The sequence below is a fragment of the Pinus tabuliformis genome, chromosome 3_1 (assembly GCF_031772625.1).
Source record: "Pinus tabuliformis cultivar Carrire ecotype Pingquan chromosome 3_1, CPIR1, whole genome shotgun sequence".
Classification (NCBI taxonomy): Eukaryota; Viridiplantae; Streptophyta; class Pinopsida; order Pinales; family Pinaceae; genus Pinus; species Pinus tabuliformis.
The window spans coordinates 120,934,415-120,953,368 of NC_142301.1; the positions used below are offsets into that span (position 1 = coordinate 120,934,415).

Here is an 18,954-nt window from a genome sequence, read left to right on the forward strand (position 1 = left end):
CAACTTTTTCATCAACGTTAACACATGGGATGATGATTCCTTCCTTAGGGATGCTTCTTTTATTCAAATAATTTGTTTTAACCCTCATGGAAGAAAATATAATTCTATTATTGAGCTTCCACCACTTCATTCCATTTCAAGCAAATCTCAAATATGTAATGTAGAAGCAAGGAATAATATTGATGAATTTCTTACATCATCAATCAAATAATCGTACACACATGACAACTTAGATTGTGTTCAACCTAGAAATACCACTTTTGACATGGATTTGTCCTTGTATATATTTCTTGAAAAGTTGTGTCCACGATCTTGTTGCAGATTCATTAGAAGAGTTTTTTCAATCCGGGCCATGTCTCATGGCCTATACTTGCATGCGCTTCATTGAGTCATGTATGGTCATAGGCCCAATGATTATTGTTGTTGTGAAGTTTCCTATTTGGTTTGAGAAGTTGAGTGTAATACAACGTAGTGGTTTCACTTCTTGTTTCCGTCGGTCAATGTAGATGCTTGCATAGTTTCTCTTGTTCACTGCGCTGCTTTTCTTTTTGATTGTACACGATCACACCCTTTGGTTTAAAGGTCACAAGCAACTTCCGTGGCTGCATAGAATTTCCACGTTACATGATCCGACCTTGATTGTTTAGTTTATACTAGGTTAGGATGCATTGCACTGTTCTTTCATTTTTCATGTTGCGGTTTTATTTTTCGGTTTCACTTGTTCTTGAATAAGTCGGTTTGAGCTTTGAGATGGCTTGGTTAATCTTTTGTGAAAGGAAAATTGTAACAACACACAACCATTGGCTTACCTGTCATCCTCTTCCTTGATTTGATTTACATCTTTCAAGTCAATGATTTTTCGATGGAAAATACGGTCCTTCAACCGGGAAGCTATAAGCAAACCTTGAAACCCACATCTATATAGTATTATCATTCCCTCACTTGATCCTATTATGAATGGTGTTTTTTTGCTTATCTATTTGTGCATAATAGATAAGGGGAAAACTTTAGCGATCAAAGCATCAAAGGTCTAAAACTTGTCTATGAAGGAACAACTTCTACTGCTCTTAATAAGTCGGTATCCCTCTTCTGCCCATTCAAAATAAAAAGTGTTGATGCACAGTCCTATGAAATAAATAAATAAAGGTTAAAATAAGAGAAAGGTTTCTTGCATAGGGAAGTGAAGCAAGCGACTTTGTCGGGGTATTGTCCAGGCTTGTTTGTAGCAAAGCAACATTTGTGTTCCTGAAGCGACTCCATCAGGGTATTGTCCAGGCCTGCTTGTAGTAGAGCAACGCCAGAGATGGAAAACTCACACTCTGATCATTTTTATTTCGCCATGTTATATTACCCTTAAATCAACAAGGTATTGATATAACTTGTTATATATGTTGTGTTACCCCGAGTAATGGAACAGGGAAAACTATATCTTTAATTGGGTAGAGTGGGGAGCTTAAGGTGACTCATTAATCGAATCAATACTTCCTAGAGAAATAGGACATTTTTCTTACAATGAACCCACTTTAGAGAAGCTGGGGTTATCCCAGTGTGTCGCTAATGGTCGCTGCGACAATGACCCTCCAATTTTTTTTCCCTATTTGGAGCCTATGCTAACTCTCATTTCAAGCCCCCATGTGTTTTCATGTGGTTTAATTTGATATTTGTGTGTTTTCTCCTAGTGTCACATCCTCCTAAGTCAATGTGTCTCAAGCATCATCACTTAACCATTAGAAGCATTTGAGTTAGTAAGTTTATGGTTAGGTGAACTCACAATCCGTCTTGACTTAGAAACTTTCCTTCTAGCTATGCACACACTCAAAAAGCACATAAAAGTGGAAAAAGTAAGAAAATCTTTCACAAAAGCCAAAGCGCACTTTGAGTTGACGAAGGCATGCACTTGAGGTGAGTGCACTCCTTCGGGTTGAAGAAGTGTGCCCTACTTGGACACATTCATTCAGGCTAAGAAAGTACGCCCTACCTAGGCACAGTCCTTCGTGTCAAAGACATGCGCCCTATTCTACTGCATGCATGATCCAACTTGTTGCATGAGGGCGCACTCCTAGAAAATAGGAACCACCTCAACTCCCTGTTAATTAATCCTTTCATGTGATAACAAGTGGAACTCATGCATGATTAAGTTTTACATGTTAATTTCTTTAAATAAACTTAGTTAATCATTCTTTCCATCATCATTTCGTTTGAGTTGAGGGCACAACTGGAGAATTAAGGAGCCCTTCATCAACCAATACAACAAGTAAGTTTGCATGCTCAATCTTTTACCATTTTTCATGATTTCATTGCCAAAATTTTCTTTGCTTGTTGTCAATCACTTGTCTTATAGTTTGTTTGTTGGCGTTTTAGTTGAATATTCATCCTACAAGTGTTAATTGACTGTCACATGCAAGAAAAGTTTCACATTCTTGAGATCTTCCATCTTCCATCATGCATGCATCAACAACTATAAATCCTTGGAGATCTTATTCTCCTCATCTGATCATCAAATTACGCTGTTTAAACTTGTTTATAAGCTTCTACTAGGCAGAGCACACTCTTTGAGCTTGAAACTCCTTCATTCTTGAAAATTGTGCCATGTTTAACCTAGTTTTCTTCCTAAGTGCATGAGCGCATCATGAAGGCACAAAGCCTTTCGCTTCACCCCTTTGGCATGCGTCAGTGCACCCTCTTTGCATTAGAGTGCATGAGTGCATCACGAAGGCACGAAGAATCACTCATTTAACCCTTTGGCATGCGACAATGCACCCTCCTTTTCATTGAGTGCATAAACGCACTTTGAAGACTCGAAGCTTTGTTTCCCTCATCCTTCGTCCCTTCAGAGTGTGACAATGCGCCCTCCTTGTCTCCTCGGGCACATGGGCGCATAGGGAAGACCTGAAGGTCCTTTTCCCATTCATTCGACCCTTCAGGGTGTGATAGTGCACCCTACCTTATTTTTTTCCTCTTTCTTGAGTGCATGAGTGCACTATGAAGCCCCAAATCATCATGCATGTCCCCTTCGTGCTTTGAAAGTGCGCCCTCCTAGTTTGCATGTGTATTTTTTCTTGCATGCAAGTTATTTTTGGTTGTCGTTCATAGTTTTTCATGATCTATAATCTGTGATGTCTCTCTAGACATGATTTACAAGTATTGTTGCGTAGTTAGTTGTTTTAAGCTGATCTTGTCATCAGGAATGTGATTCCATAAACAGGTGCCTGTGCTACAAGTGTCAACCCTTTGTCATCATTTGTTGGAAACACACCACCTCGAAAAGTAGCCTTTAGAGAATTTTCACCAGCAAGCGCTGATGAGCCCATCAAGATTGTAAAGCCAAGTATTCCTATATATGCGAACACTAAGTGTTTTATTGACAAAACTACAGAGGTTACTTGGAGCAAGATCTACAACACATTGGTGCAGGGGAAGTTTCCTAAGGACTTAGAAGATGTGAATGCATACATCAACATTAAGAGGTCCAAGATACAAAGCATCACATGAAAATTCCCAGTCATGCCATGTGCTGATGCTATTGAATGGATCATCACACACATGGATGGATATGACCTTGTGCTTCACAGTGAGAGTGGCGATCATCTCGCCACCTATTATGGTGAGGATCTGCATACATACTATAAGATGCTCAAGCCCAATGAGTATGCAAATAAGAAATTCTAATTGAAACGGGCTACCCTTGACAGGATTGATGTTATCAAACAATGGTGTCGAGAGCCTACCAAGTTCCGCCATCACCCATCAGTAATTTATCTGACAAAGATCTTAAGAGACGTATATCAGTATTTGATGGCTATGTATTGTCGGATGTTTGGGCTTAAGAATGCTGAGGTGTTCTAAGAGAATTGGATATATATGCTCAATCTAGTGGTGGCACGTGTTAAAGTTTTCAATTGGGCGGATATGTTATCATATGAATTACAACGACAGGCGGGGCAAGCCAAAGCATCTTTATAGGCAAATCAAGCTCCAGAATTCTACATGTATGCATATATTTTGGATGGAATTTGTGCATGGTATGCGTTCCTGAAACTATATTGGAACTGGGCTCCTAAAGAGAAGTTCCCAGTTTATTTCTATTGCGGGGTGTTATCAGAAGGAAGTTTCAAAGGCGCATACGACAGATTAGCTGAACGCTTCTTTACAATTAATTTTCACCTAATATTCGACACTGATCTACCATGTATGACAGATCAAGTGAAGGAGTCACTTCAAGATATCGCGGACTGGTTTCAACTCCCGATGGAACACAAATCAGATGCTTGATGTCAAACAACCCCTCGTCTTATGTCATGATATGTGACAAGCAAAGTGGTGATGCAAGAGGTGGAAAATCAGCTGGACAAGTGGTTGTCAGGAATTCTTCACAAGAGGAAGAAAGCTCCTTGGCCTATCTTTCCATTGAGGATCAGATTGTATGAATTAAAGAGTCATAAGGCATTAACAACCGAGATCAAAGAGCTGAAGCGCCTACACTTCGCCACCAAGGACTTCCATGCATATGATCCCAGGTGAATTGTCAAGCAACATTGTTAAAGGGTTAGACATAACACAGGGTATTCATCAATGTGCAGACCAAAAGATGAAAAGATAAAGAACTGGTACAATGCCAAAATGAAGACACATCCAACCATGGAGACCAGTTCACCCCACAATCTATCAACTCAAGACTTGCAGAAGCAGGAGGAGGAGAAGGAGGAAACAACACCTCAAGTAAAGAAGTTAGCTCACATGAAAAGGATCGGGTATTCATTGAGCGAGAGTAGCAAGAAATGGAAGGCATTTCTTTTAAATACGAGAGCTACACAAACAGAGCTATAGAGGAGAGAAGGGGAAGAAGAAGAAGAAGAGGAGGAGGAGGAAAACAAGAAGCAGGATGAGTTGCTTGAGAAGCAACACGTAGACAAGAAGAAGAGAGGAGACAAATAGAGGAAGAATAGCAAAGGTAATCTCAAGAAGAGGAAGAAGCACAGAGGAGGGAAGAAGAACAATTGACTCAAGAGTTGGAGGAGGAGCATTTAGAGGAAGAAGATACCATCCAACCCATGGATGATGAGCCCAGTACTCTAGGTGAACAACCACTCACAGGAGGTCATCTTCCATTCAGAGAGATGGGGATTACACCTCCACCAGCATATTGAGTCATGGATGTTTGCAGCATAATGTTTGATCAGCTAAAGAAGAGGATCGTGCAACAAAGGCATAGGTACTTTCCCAATGATCCTCAGAACCTAATCTCAGTAGCAATAAAAAAGGTGATCACCTCCAACACTAGAAGAAATTTGAGGGCAGTTATGGCAGCAAATGTTGCATTCACTACAACGACACATGATAACTTAGAACACTTTTTGAATGAGAATGATAGGTTGAGAAGAGAACTTGCTATGACGAAGCAACAAGTAGAACATCTTGCAGCGGAGAACCAACGATTGTCATCACAGAACTCCAATACCACAGAATGGCAGTCAACCATGCTAGATGAATTGGGACCAATGGAGGACACTATGGCACGACTATATGATGAGATGATACTTATACAACAGGTCATGGCTCCTCTCATTGTCATTCATAAGAACACATAGGAAGTGGTGAAACTCTTGAAGATAACAACCAGAGTAGTGGACCAAACTCAGGAGTGGACTTCCAAATATCCAAATACTTCGCAACACTTGGAAAAGAATGATAAGATTGTCGCAGATATTGATAGAGTGCAGTTGAGACTCCACCTATAGAACTACTCGCATCTTGGAGCAAAATCAGTTAACACAATGGCTGCCTATAACTGACTGCATAATGGGTTTGAGTCTCTTATACAGTAGCACATGATGCTTGCCATCAGATCTCTTGAAGCAATCAAAGGCATGCGAAGTCATCTTTTAGGAGATTAAGAATTACATTGAACAAATCAAACAAGTAACATAATATGAATGCTTGGAGATACCTAAGGACATTATTCAACATTATTCCTTTGCACCAGTCAAAATGCACATGAAGCTTTCATTGCTATGGAATAATGTGCAATCAAACTCCAAGAACATATTGACAGAGGCATTGGAGGTGAAGGTGCGCTACAAAGGGGACTTGTCAATCTGGGTCGAAGCTATCGCAAAGGAGTTCAGAGCATGGCACACTTACATCACAAGTGAACTCCATGAAGAAACAAATGATCTATCTATTTGATGAGTCTTTGTCCTTTTAGCAGTTTTGTCTTATTAGGCCACCATCTCATTTGTAAATTGTCTTATGTAATAAATGTTGTGTAATGAAGTCTAAGGGACACATGTGGAATATGAAAATCCACACATTGGAATGTAATGAGTCATATTAGAATATGAGTAGTCATAGGAACTCAAGAGTCATGAGGAATCTCAAAAGTCATTGTGTTTGTTATAAATAGCTCTTCATCACTCAAACAAAAGGGATTTTTGCCAGGCTTTTGGAGGCCTAGACTTGGTTTCTCTTGTACTACATATGAGATGTATTATTCTTTAGAGAAGCAAGTTGTGGCTTCGTGTTCCACTATTGGATACTATGATTCACTCATGTAACGATGTACTTGGTGTATTGCACTTATAATTAGAAGCTCAATGAGTCAACATTCCTTCATACATGTATCATAGATGTAGTTGGACTATTTTGGTTATGTGTATGGTATATGTCGCTTTATTCACATATTAAGTTAATGAACTATTTTGTGCTTAGCTATGACTAATATTGAATGAATGTTGTTATGTTTTAACGATTGTTGCTTACTATGTGGAGTAATTTCTAGGTACTTGACAAATCTTCCTCTTTATCCTCGGGTCCCCCTTTAGGATAGTACTATTACTTTTCTAACCAATGGCCTGTTTCTCTCTCCAACCATGTAAGTCTCCCTCATGCACCTTACATTGGGAGTCTCACAAAGCTTACATTCTTGCTAACCCAAAGAGGCGTTGTGTTCTCTTTATGTCTGATTGTAACCAAGGGATTTCTTACCTGTTTGCCATGTGGTATGACCGGATGGGACTCTTACACCAAACAATGTGAGGTCTAATTGGGACTACACATTGAGAAGATCCCCTTACAATGTTGGCGGAATCTAGCACCGTCAACATTGCCATATAACACCAAGAGTATATCCAACAACTCGTAAGCCAAATATATTAGTAATTTATGACTTAGCAATAGCTGAGACTCCACGAGGTTGAGGGAGCCTACTCCTTGAGCCTTATCACAAGGAGCCAAATATGTAATGCTTGAAAACATGAAGTCAATATCAAGTTATGAAGTTTTGGGCTAGCGTGTCAATGATAAAACTAAACGAGACCCATAATTTCAACCTTTTCAAAAAAATAGAAGATATATTTTTGCTTGTTGATATAGAGACTATAAACTAGGCGACATAGGACAATTGCTAACCTAAAGATGAAAACAAAAAGCGTGAAAGAATAAATGGAAAAAAAACCGATGAATGAACGAATGAATGATTTTAATGACGTCCATGAGGTTGAGCAGCGTAAGGGACCCAAAGAATAGCAACCTTAACTCATTTTCATATTCTTTTCGATGTCAGGTCTTCTGTTATGAATCTTGACTAGAAGGCTAACAATCTGATTGATTTTATCTTTGTCAAATAGATGTTGCATGTTGTCAACCTTTAGATTGTTTTCATATTGAATGCGAATATTCTTATACAGTGCACACTCCATGACAAAGTGCCATTTCGTCTCCACCACACTCTTATCGCAAAAAATGCAAGTTCTCTCTTCCCAAACTTCCTTCAAGATCTTCCAACATTCTACTTCTACTTAGTCCAACCTTCTCTATTAAAAAAGAGTTCCAAAAATTCCCATGAAAAGAGATGACAAGACGCATAGTTAACGTGCAACTCTATTAAAAATGCCTTACTTCGCGAGATATCTCATATTATCCTTCTTAATTTATAATTACATATTTCCACCTTACCTCCAATCGCTAGTCAACATAAAAGTCCACTTTAATACGCAGGCATCCAACTCGGCCAACCCACATATACATATGAATATGAGACCCTATGCTGACAGAGGAGTTTAGGGCTCTATCCTTATGAGGCTTGGTATGGGTTGTTATTATGGGAATTCCCCATTTCAAACACTTGCAGCAGCGGTAAACGTAATGAAATGCACCCACGGAAAGATATCGAGATCAATGGGAGAATTTCACGTCCTATAAGGGTTTGATGCCAGTTCCCCCAGCCTTTCATAGATTCACGGCCTTAGATGGCGATGACAGACAATCATCGTTCATCCAATTAGGGCCAAGGAGTCGGCAGTTACTTATATGAAAAATTGCACTTGCAGGTTTCAGATCTTTCTCTACGCCCCTCTTCTGAGTATTAGGTGTAACAGGGGTTTAAGTGATATATGCTGGAAGAGATCCATGGCGTCCAGCGCGAGCGAGAATAGCTGTGAACCAAAGCCGAAAATTCAAATATATTCGACACCCACAGATGTCATCTCAACCTTTTGGAAAGGTTGTTATTTGGGTCATAACCATTGCGGTTATTGTTATTGTTATCACTTTTACCCCTTCATTCATATTTATCAAATTAATCACATTCTTCAATCCGTATGTATGGGCAGACAAATATGAAAGAGATGCCAAGAAGTACTGGGACATATTCTACAAACGCCACGAAAACAGAGTAAGCTTTAATTGGTTTTCTTTAGCTCATCATAGCACTTGCTTTGTAGATTAAACTGGCATTGATTTATGTACTAGTCTTCATCGGTTGCAGTTCTTCAAGGATCGGCATTACTTAGACAAGGAGTGGGGACGCTATTTTTCTGTGAGTAGTCTTCGTTTCTGTTTTGATGTTTTTTGGTTGTTTCTGTTTTATGCAAATAAATAAAGAAGCTCGCTTGCTTATTTATATAAGTAATGCAATTTTATTTTTATCTTTTAGGTGCAAGGTGGGGATCAGCCTGACTCCTCCGATGCTTCAACTACTGGGACAATATCCAGAAAGGTCGTTGTTTTGGAGGTAAGACCTTTGATTTAGAAAATTTCCGAAGGTATTAAAGATTTTGATTTCAGTTTCGAGCTGGTGGCGCTCAGGGCTCAAGTATAATTGTCGATTTATTTGGTACACACGCTCTCCATGGGTTGAGAGGGCTACAATGGCCGTTTATAGCTGTCATGCCTTATTACTGTTTTGTGGAAGTACAGGCGTTTTCAACGACAGTTTAGTAATGACTATTTTGGTGCACATTATTATTCAGATTTAGAGTGCTTTCTCACGATTTGTCATGTCAAATTAAAGTTAGTTTAGCTGTGGAGTTAGAGGCCATATGTAACTTGTCTTTTCTTCTTTGCATGTAAAGGTGAACTGATAGTCTCTTGCTGTGTACCCAGTACTTTTACAGCAGGCAATTTGGAGTATGCTGTAGGTCCCATGTTATTGACTTGTTATACAAACCGATGCTGGTGTGAACCTTCTAAAACCAAAAATAGATAACATGGACGTAATAAGTGTAGAGTCCTGTTTGAGCCCTAAGGCTCACTAGTTTCAGATTAAAAAAATATGGCAAAAGAAAACTGTATACATTCCTGAAAAGATGCAGAGATGTCAGCTAAGCATCTCATGCATCTCCATATATTTGACAAATAAGACCAATCTTTCAATTAATTCTTTCACATCCTGAAGATGAATCACTGTTGCTGGTTTGAAACGTCGATCTAAAAAGAAATTGAAACCTCAAAGACAAAATACTCACCCAATTCAGAAGGGAGATTTTGAAAGAAGTTCGCAGATTTAAACGACACAGATTGCTCTTAACGAAAAAGAAGACTGACCTTACATTCTTGAAAAGATGCAGAGATGTTGGCTAAGCATCTCATGCATCTCTATATATCTGACAAATAAGACTAGTCTTTCAATTAATTCTTTCATATCCTGAAGATGAACCACCGTTGCAGGTTCGAAACGTCGATCTAAAAAGAAATTGAAACTTCAAAGACAAAATACTCACCCGATACGGAAGGGAGATTTTGAAAGAAGTTCGCAGATTTGAACGACACAGATTGCTTTTAACGAAAAAGAAAACTGACCTTACATTCCTGAAAAGATGCAGAGATGTCGGCTAAGCATCTCATGCATCTTTATATATTTGACAAATAAGACCGGTCTTTCAATTAATTCTTTCACATCCTGAAGATGAATCACCGTTGCTGGTTCGAAATGTCGATCTAAAAAAAAATTGAAACCTCAAAGACAAAATACTCGCCCAATACGGAAGGGAGATTTTGAAAGAAGTTCGCAGATTTGAACGACACAAATTGCTCTTAACGAAAAAGAAGACTGACCTTACATTCCTGAAAAGATGTAGAGATGTCGGCTAAGCATCTCATGCATCTCTATATATTTGACAAATAAGACCGGTCTTTCAATTAATTCTTTCACATCCTGAAGATGAACCACCGTTGCTGGTTCGAAACGTCGATCTAAAAAGAAATTGAAACCTCAAAGACAAAATACTCACCCAATACGAAAGGGAGATTTTGAAAGAAGTTCGCAGATTTGAATGACACAGATTGCTCTTAACGAAAAAGAAGACTGACCTTACATTCCTAAAAAGATGCAGAGATGTCGGCTAAGCATCTCATGCATCTCTATATATTTGACAAATAAGACCTGTCTTTCAATTAATTCTTTCACGTCCTAAAGATGAACCACCGTTGCTGGTTCGAAACGTCGATCTAAAAAGAAATTGAATGCGATGGATCCGGAAAAAAATGTACACAAACATGAGACTCGCAGAAACCTCAAAGACAAAATACTCACCCAATACGGAAGGGAGATTTTGAAAGAAGTTCACAGATTTGAACGACATAGATTGCTCTTAACGAAAAAGAAGACTGACCTTACATTCCTGAAAAGACGCAGAGATGTTGACTAAGCATCTCATGCATCTCTATATATTTGAAAAATAAGACCAGTCTTTCAATTAATTCTTTCACATCCTGAAGATGAACCACCATTGCTGGTTCGAAACGTCGATCTAAAAAGAAATTGAATGCGATGGATCCAGAAGAAAATCTACACAAACATGAGACTCGCAGAAACCTTAAAGACCAAATACTCACCCAATACCGAAGGGAGATTTTGAAAGAAGTTCACATATTTGAACGACACAGATTGCTCTTAACGAAAAAGAAGACTGACCTTACATTCTTGAAAAGATGCAGATATGTCGGCTAAGCATCTCATGCAGCTCTATATATTTGACAAATAAGACCAATCTTTCAATTAATTCTTTCACATCTTGAAGATGAACCACCGTTGCTGGTTTGAAACGTCGATCTAAAAAGAAATTGAATGTGATGGATCCGGAAGAAAATCTACACAAACATGAGACTCGCAGAAACCTCAAAGACAAAATACTCACCCAATACAGAAGGGAGATTTTGAAAGAAGTTCGCAGATTTGAACGACACAGATTGCTCTTAACGAAAAAGAAGACTGACCTTACATTCTTGAAAAGATGCAGAGATTCGGCTAAGCATCTCATGCATCTCTATATATTTGACAAATAAGACTAGTCTTTCAATTAATTCTTTCACATCCTGAAGATGAACCACCGTTGCTGGTTCGAAACGTCGATCTAAAAAGAAATTGAATGCGATGGATCCGGAAGAAAATCTACACAAACATGAGACTCGCAGAAACCTCAAAGACAAAAAAGTAATAAATTACTTTTCCTATAGTATGTCTCAGTAGGCACGGTGATGGAAATAATCCAAACTCTTGTGCACTCCTAGATTGTTATCTTAAAATAGACTTGAACCAAGTTTATTTGTTTGATTCTTTCGAAGGCTGGGTTGATGGAGCTAACCTAAAATCTTCTGCATTCTTAAGAATAGTGCTAGATTTTTGAAGTGATTTAAGACATGCATATAACCTTAAGTGTGAGGAAGGAAAACTTGAAAAATACTCCTAGTTGTTATCATGCTGGGATTGCTGGTCTCTTGTATGGGTGGTCGTAAGTTAAAATTCAATCGTTTTCATCACAATATGTTGTACTAAAACCAAAATTCTAAAAGTGGAAAACCACCATGAGAGAATAATGTACAATGGGAATGTATCCAAGTTTTGGAATATAAATAATTATGTAAACATATTAGGGTCAGCTAGATCTATCACTCCTAACATCCAAGGCCGAATGGAGAAGATTCAAGATAGAAGGCTGTTTGGAGGAAGAGCTAGATGAGGATTTGAATCGTGCACCAAGTTACTACTTTAAGGAGGTCACCCATCGCTGGGGTTTGGATGATCTCATTTGACTATTGGTAAGGGATTTGGATTGGCAATGTTGCCGAGGTCTATAGGAACCAAGGATATTTCGTCAAGTTTACATTGATTTGGAGTCAGAAGCAAGGCTACTATTAGTGTATCTCTTGGTGCCCCTAGTATATGGGAGCATTGTGAAAAAGGAAGTGATCCTTTGGGTGGAAAATGGTCTAGTAGGAGGTCGAAGAGTATGGCAATGAAACTTGAGAGCCTCGTGCATGTATAAGGCTATACACCTTTGTTTAGGGTACCAGAAGAAATTGGAGAGGGTATGTGTCACTCTAAATAGATAATGGGATCATCCTCAAATCTCGTAGTAGATGGGGTAGCAAAAGACAAAGTGTTCCTTTTGTTAGAGGCTTGCTTGATAGTATACTTCAAATAAAATTAATGATCTGTATCTAAAGAAGACAACCCTTGCTTTGCAAATCCCTGGGTTTCCTTGACTTGCACCATTAAAAAATCCTAGGGCTTCTTAGCATTAATAAACATATAATTGATTTCTCCTTTGGGGTACTCTTATTACCATCCATAGCCAATCTAATCCTCTGAGATACTTGAGTAGGAGTAAAAGTCAATTCTTGGAAAGTCATCTGATTCTTGGTTTGTTACTGCCTGAGTTAGCAGGCTAAGCAAGGTCTACTCTAGGTGCTAAGTGGTAAGCACATAGAAGATATATTCACTATCACCTCAGCACAATATTCTCTCACTTCAGGCCAACTCCTACAAAGTCATGGAGGGTATCCAAACATCTAATCCTCACCAACAAGTTAGTAGACCAATGTTTAGGAACCCTGTATGATGAAGGTTAGGATTTAATTAGATGCGAGTGCTAAATCTCATATATGAATAAATTACGCAGAAAACACAAACCAACACTGGAAAATGAATAAAACACCTCAACAAAATGTTACCTTTGATGTTTAAGACAGTGTTGCAGGAACCGTCCCCCCTCCCCCAAAGGATCCAAAGGCAGATCCGCGTCCCGTACGGATCTGCCACCGATCCTTCGGCGGAACTACGGATCGGAAAATCGGATTCGCGGATCGTCTTTTTTTGGTTGTTCTTGGAAAAATGGATTCATGGGGTCCCAATCTACAGCTCCTACTGCTCGATCCGCGGTTCCTATTTCTCGATCCGCGGATCCAAAAAGGATCAGGTGCGGATCTGTGGAGGTTCAGGCGTGTATCCACCGCAGATCGTGAGCGGATCCGAGAGAAGGTGGACGGTTCCGCGGGGCTTTTTTTGTTTTTGGAAATTTCGAACTGTTCTATGAGGAACTACACTTTCCGAATACTCCCAAGGCGCTCCCTAATGGTAATGTTAAATTCTTAAAGTAAAAGTGACATTCTCCTTTATCTTTCATTTCCATCCTTTTACTTAAATTTTTAACATTACCATGAAATGACTCAGGATGTTTGAGAGTGGTTCCAACCTCATCGGACTTCATATGGAGAAAATAGAATTTCATATCCCATTCAAAATTCAGCAGACTTAACAGTTTTCAAGATCAATGGGATTGTGGTGTTTCATTGGATTATATCATGTATGAGGGCATGTGATTGGCATTTAATCAAGAGCAACAAGCCCTATATGTACCCCCCCTAGTGTTGGTGTTATTGATTGTTGAACTCCTTTGTCATGGCCTTAGCAATTATGTACCCTTCACTCAAGTCAAAATCATTGATTAGGCATGTTAAGCTTTCTCTAACATATTATAAGGCTTGGATTAAGTTGTTTGATTAAAATTAGGCAATGTTGACTAAAATCCCTATAGAATTGAAGTAGAGGCAAAGGCTAGACAAGAGAAGAGGAATCTAGATTGTAGATGGTTGATGCTGGAATGATTAATCATTGATGTACAATGGATGCCATATCTATCTTGATTTACGTAAAAATATGCATGTTTTCATGTCTTCTACAACTAATTTGGTATTTTGGATGTTTTTTTAATATAAACGCAATATATATATAGTAGACGCTTCCGAGACGCTTCACTTCCTATATTTTGGAAAATGATGCTTCCGCATTCCTGCTTCCAAAAAAGGTCCCCTTTTCGTCCCCGCTTCGTGCAACATTGGTTTAAGAGTAGTGTTGCGAAAATCGTGATAACATAAAAAAATCGTGACTTTTTTCATTTCGCTGATAAACTCGCTCGATTACTACGTTTTTTTGTTCTTAAAAAAATCATCAAAAAATCATGTTTTTTTTTCGAAATTATCGCGATTCGATGGGAAATTATTGCCAGGGTGACGGATAACACGTTTTATAAGGGAAAAAATGATTTTTTTTTTGTCATTTTGAACAGACAACAACGTGGTTTGAGCGCTGAGGAGGAGAGGAAGCCCGGAAGATGCCTACTAGGGCAGAGGAGGAGGAAACCTGGAGATTTTAGCATCCCAAGCAAGAGAACTTTGTCTTTGGATCAAATTTCTTCGGCAAACCGTGGTTTCTAGGTATGGGCACCAAATTTGGCCATTTTGTTTTGGTTTTTTTCTTGTTTTTGCTTGGGTTTCTATAACCCATTGATTATCAATGATTTTTGAGTGGATTTGATGGTGTTTTTTTCATTTTTGTTGCATAGAGTGGAGAGAGTTCATTTTGGATTGAGTTGAGGTTTTTTTGTTTGTTTGTCAAAAATTCAATGTGTTGTGTCATGTATGTAATTTTTTTTTTTTAATTTTTGTAACTTGCAATTCTTATTGTGCCATAGGTTCAACTTCAAAGTTCAAATTTCATCTTACATTAAAACTTAAGAGTTCAACCAAGTTACAAACATGCAAAGGAAATTGGACCCTCTGTGGGAATTTGGTCAACTTGATGGAGTGTTTGATAGGTTGAACTTGTCTTGCAAGTTGTGTGGGCAGCATATGTCAGGGGGGTTTATAGATTGAAGTATCACCTTGCACAAATCCCTGGACATGATGTAGGGCCTTGCAACAATACAAATGCGGAAATCATCCGAAGAGCCATGAGATCATTGGAAGAATTAGAGCAAGAGAGAGTGGCTAAAGTAGATCTGAAGAAGCAACTATCAGGGAAGGTGTTAGGAGGTGAATATGGAAGTGACACTAGTTCTACTTCAGCATCAATGTCTACAACCAACCCTGTAGCTACCTCATCATTTTTTGTTCCTAGAACCACGCCTGATTCACAAACATCTATCACTTCAATGCTTAAAAAATGAGAAAGAACAAGCTAACAAGTTGTTGGGCAAGTTTCTCCTTTGGAGTGATATTCCTTTCAGCGTTGCAATGAATAATCCATTTTTCTAGCCTACTGTTGATGCTATTGCAACTGTTGGCCTAGGGTACAAAATCCCTTCTTATGATGACTTTAGAGGCCGCATTCTTCAAGATGAAAAGGTTGACTGCACCAAAAGATTGGAGGAGTTTAGGGCATCATAAGCACGAACATGATGCACTGTGATGTCAGATGGTTGGATTGACCAAAAGGGGAGAACTCTTATAAAATTCTTGGTTTGTTGTCCCAAGGGGACAATGTTTATGAAATCTGTTGATGCATCTTCACATATCAAAGATGCAAAATAAAAATGTGATTTGTTTGATGTGTTTATTTTGGAGGTGGGTGCAGAATATGTTATCCAAGTCATAACGGACAATGTTGCAAATTATGTTGCTACTAGCAGGATGCTTATGGAGAGGCATCCTACTTTATTTTGGCCACCTTGTACTGCACATTGTATTGATTTGATGTTGGAGGACATAGGAAAAATTTCCTTTGTTAAAGATATTGTTGACTTATAAAAAACATTACAAAATTTATATATAATCATGCATCTGTGTTTAGCTTGATGAGAAAATTCACCAACAACAAGGAGTTGTTGCGCCCCGCCATTACACGGTTTGCCATCAGTTTCATATCTCTTCAATCCCTCTTGAATTCTATGTGGGATGTGAAGAGAATGTTTCTTTCAGAGGAGTGGCGTGTTTTGACAATGAACCGCAAACTAGAGGGAGAGACCATATGCAGATTAGTTTCATATCAGGAAGACTTATGGGCGGGAGTGCAGGAGGTATGCATCGTTACTGAACCTTTGGTAAAGGTTTTTTGATTAGTTGATGGTGAGAAGCCTGTAATGGGCTATTTGTATAAGGCCATGGATAGGGCCAAAGAATCCTTTCGGGCCTACTATTATGATAAGGGAGATTAGGGGTTTCAGAAACAACTCCTCCTATGGGAAGTGATTGATGAACGATGGAACAACACACTCCATTGTCCCATTCATGCTGTAAGGATATACCTGAACCCCACATTTTCTTACCCATGGGGGTTCTTATTTGATGCTGAGATCATGGATGGATTCTTAACTTGTGTTCAGAGGATGGTGTGATTTCCAGTAGAACGTGCAGAAATCTCCAAAGAAATGGAGATATACAGAATGGCAGGTGGCACATTTGGCTTTGAGATGACTGTAATTGATAGGAAGACTACAATGCCAGGTATTTTCAAATTTCATTGTCTCTTCAAGTTCATAACTTCATACTTCGCTTCAACTTTCATTTTTTTCTTATGTTTATCTTATTTGTATTTTTGTTGTAGGTGCATGGTGGATTCGCTATGGTGCTATAGTACCCCATCTGCGAAAGTTTGCTATTCGAATCCTCAACGAAACATGTAGCTTCTTAGGATGGGAGCGCAACTAGAGTGTATTTGAAAAAATACACAACAAGAAGTACAACAGGTCAAACTTAAAACTTAAAATATTCCAAATTTCCAATTAATTTTTTGAATTCATTAAATAATATATTTTTTATAATTATTATTTTATGATTTTTGTATAGGTTGGAGACCTAGCGACTTAATGACATGGTCTACGTGTACTACACTCTTCGATTATGGGTGAAGAAACTTGAGAGGATACTTGATATGGAGGCCATCTCATTGGATGGGATTGACACCACTGCTGCATGGAGGGTTGAGGCCGAGAGGCCTCTCATGGAGTTTGCCGATGATTGGTTAGAGCAGGAGGTAGTGGAAGGCGTAGAGGGGGAGGAGGAGGTGACACCACCTACCCAGGCTACCCTCGCCACCAGTAGAGGACGTGGTCTACCTTTTGCAACTCCTAGTTCTTTAGCTTCTAGAGCACAACAGAGTCCACTGCCAACTCCATCGACATCTACATCTAGAGGGAAAGCTATTGCATTTTCTCGCAAGAGGGGCAGAGGAAATTAGTAGTATTAGTTATTTGGTTCATTTCATTGTATATGATAGCATGACTCATGATATGAGATACATTATTATATTTTTTGTTGATATTTTGAGGCTGAGTTGGGACTCAGGAGTCAAGACTTACTATTTAGGACATGATTCACTGTTATGTGTGATGTAGCACTAGAAATGATATTACACATCTTATATATGAGTTCTTTTATCATATTTATGTGTCAGTGCATTTATTTTATGTTGTATATGCTTTAGATATTAAAAAAATTGAAAAATTCATATTTTTGTATTTTACGATTTTTTCCAATTTTTTCCCCTCGTTGATGTAGATTTAATCTCAATAACGATTTTCGCAACATTGTTTAAGAGTGAGGTAGATGTGTATATGCCAAGTGAGATGATCCTCCTTTGTTTGTCTCTTGATTATTCAACCTGATTATGGACTAGTTTGCTGTTGTCTTCCACTTCTAGCACCTGTAAAATTATAAAAGGAGCAGAAAACGAAAGTTTGGATTGCTTTTCAAGCAACCTAGGAATGTGGAAACACACTAGGATCAAGTATTCATGAGTTCTTAAGCTTGGGAAATGAAACATAAGTGAAATGTTGATTTTAGATAACAATGATATGTTCTATGCTTGCAACAATTACTTCACTGTCCTTTTATTAGCCCAATGATAATTTCCACTTAATTTCCAATAGCAATCACATAAACAATAAAATGTAGAAGACAAGCCAAGGCAAGAGAACACTAGTATTTGTCTCAAACCAGGGAAAAACCCCAAGATAGGGAAAACCCTTGATCAATTCTTCTTATTATAAATATCAAATGTTCAGCACAAAGAGAGAGAGAGTACAATAACATAAAATCAAAGTCAAAATTGACTTGCCAAACCACTGTCCAAAACAGCCGTGTAAAATCTGCAATTTTGCTCTTAGTCAACAACAGTGAAATCAATCCTAATCAGAAAGTCAATAGCAGTCAAAGTTTGTTCAAACTTCTCCAAAACAGCTTGGTCAAAGGAGAGAGGAACTCGGCCTCTCTTACTGGTCAAATTCAACCCAAAACAGTCAACAAATCTGCAGTCAAAGTTGGTCAGCCTGAAGTCCACCTTGTGATCAAACAGCCCTGCATCAACGTAGGTCCAGGTGCCCATAAATCCTTGGTTTTTGTGCCAAATAGTACGGCTTGCCCAAACAGAAAGATGCCCAAAAGATCGAACTGAAATTCTGCCCAGAAAGTCAAAGTCAATGTTGATCAAAGTTGCAGACAGCGTCAGATTTTTGGCCTCCTGAGATTCGTCCTCCTTTCTGCCACACGTGTGAAAAGAACAACTGCCCAATGAAGTGTGCGAACCAATCAGATGAGGAGAGAGAAGTGTTGATAAATCTAAGGCATAGCTATTAGGTGATTTTTTGTGAATGCTTTTTACTTCTTAGATTAGGATATTCT

The 18,954-nt window shown here is 38.6% G+C and overlaps 1 protein-coding gene across 3 annotated transcripts in view; it reads left to right on the forward strand.

The window, feature by feature from the left end:
• Positions 1 to 8,009: 8,009 nt before the first annotated feature.
• The window catches only part of LOC149186060 (S-adenosyl-L-methionine-dependent methyltransferases superfamily protein), a 61,857-nt gene continuing 50,912 nt past the window's right edge, over positions 8,010 to 18,954 (forward strand). For 2 of the 3 annotated variants that reach the window (XM_089410878.1, XM_089410879.1), the window contains exons 1-4: positions 8,010 to 8,500; positions 8,610 to 8,671; positions 8,765 to 8,815; positions 8,933 to 9,010. In XM_089410878.1, coding sequence (XP_089267004.1) covers positions 8,308 to 8,500; positions 8,610 to 8,671; positions 8,765 to 8,815; positions 8,933 to 9,010 — 384 coding nt within the window. In that variant the 5' untranslated portion in view covers positions 8,010 to 8,307. The remainder of the gene's footprint in view (positions 8,501 to 8,609; positions 8,672 to 8,764; positions 8,816 to 8,932; positions 9,011 to 18,954) is intronic. The other variant, XM_089410880.1, reaches the window with a different exon arrangement.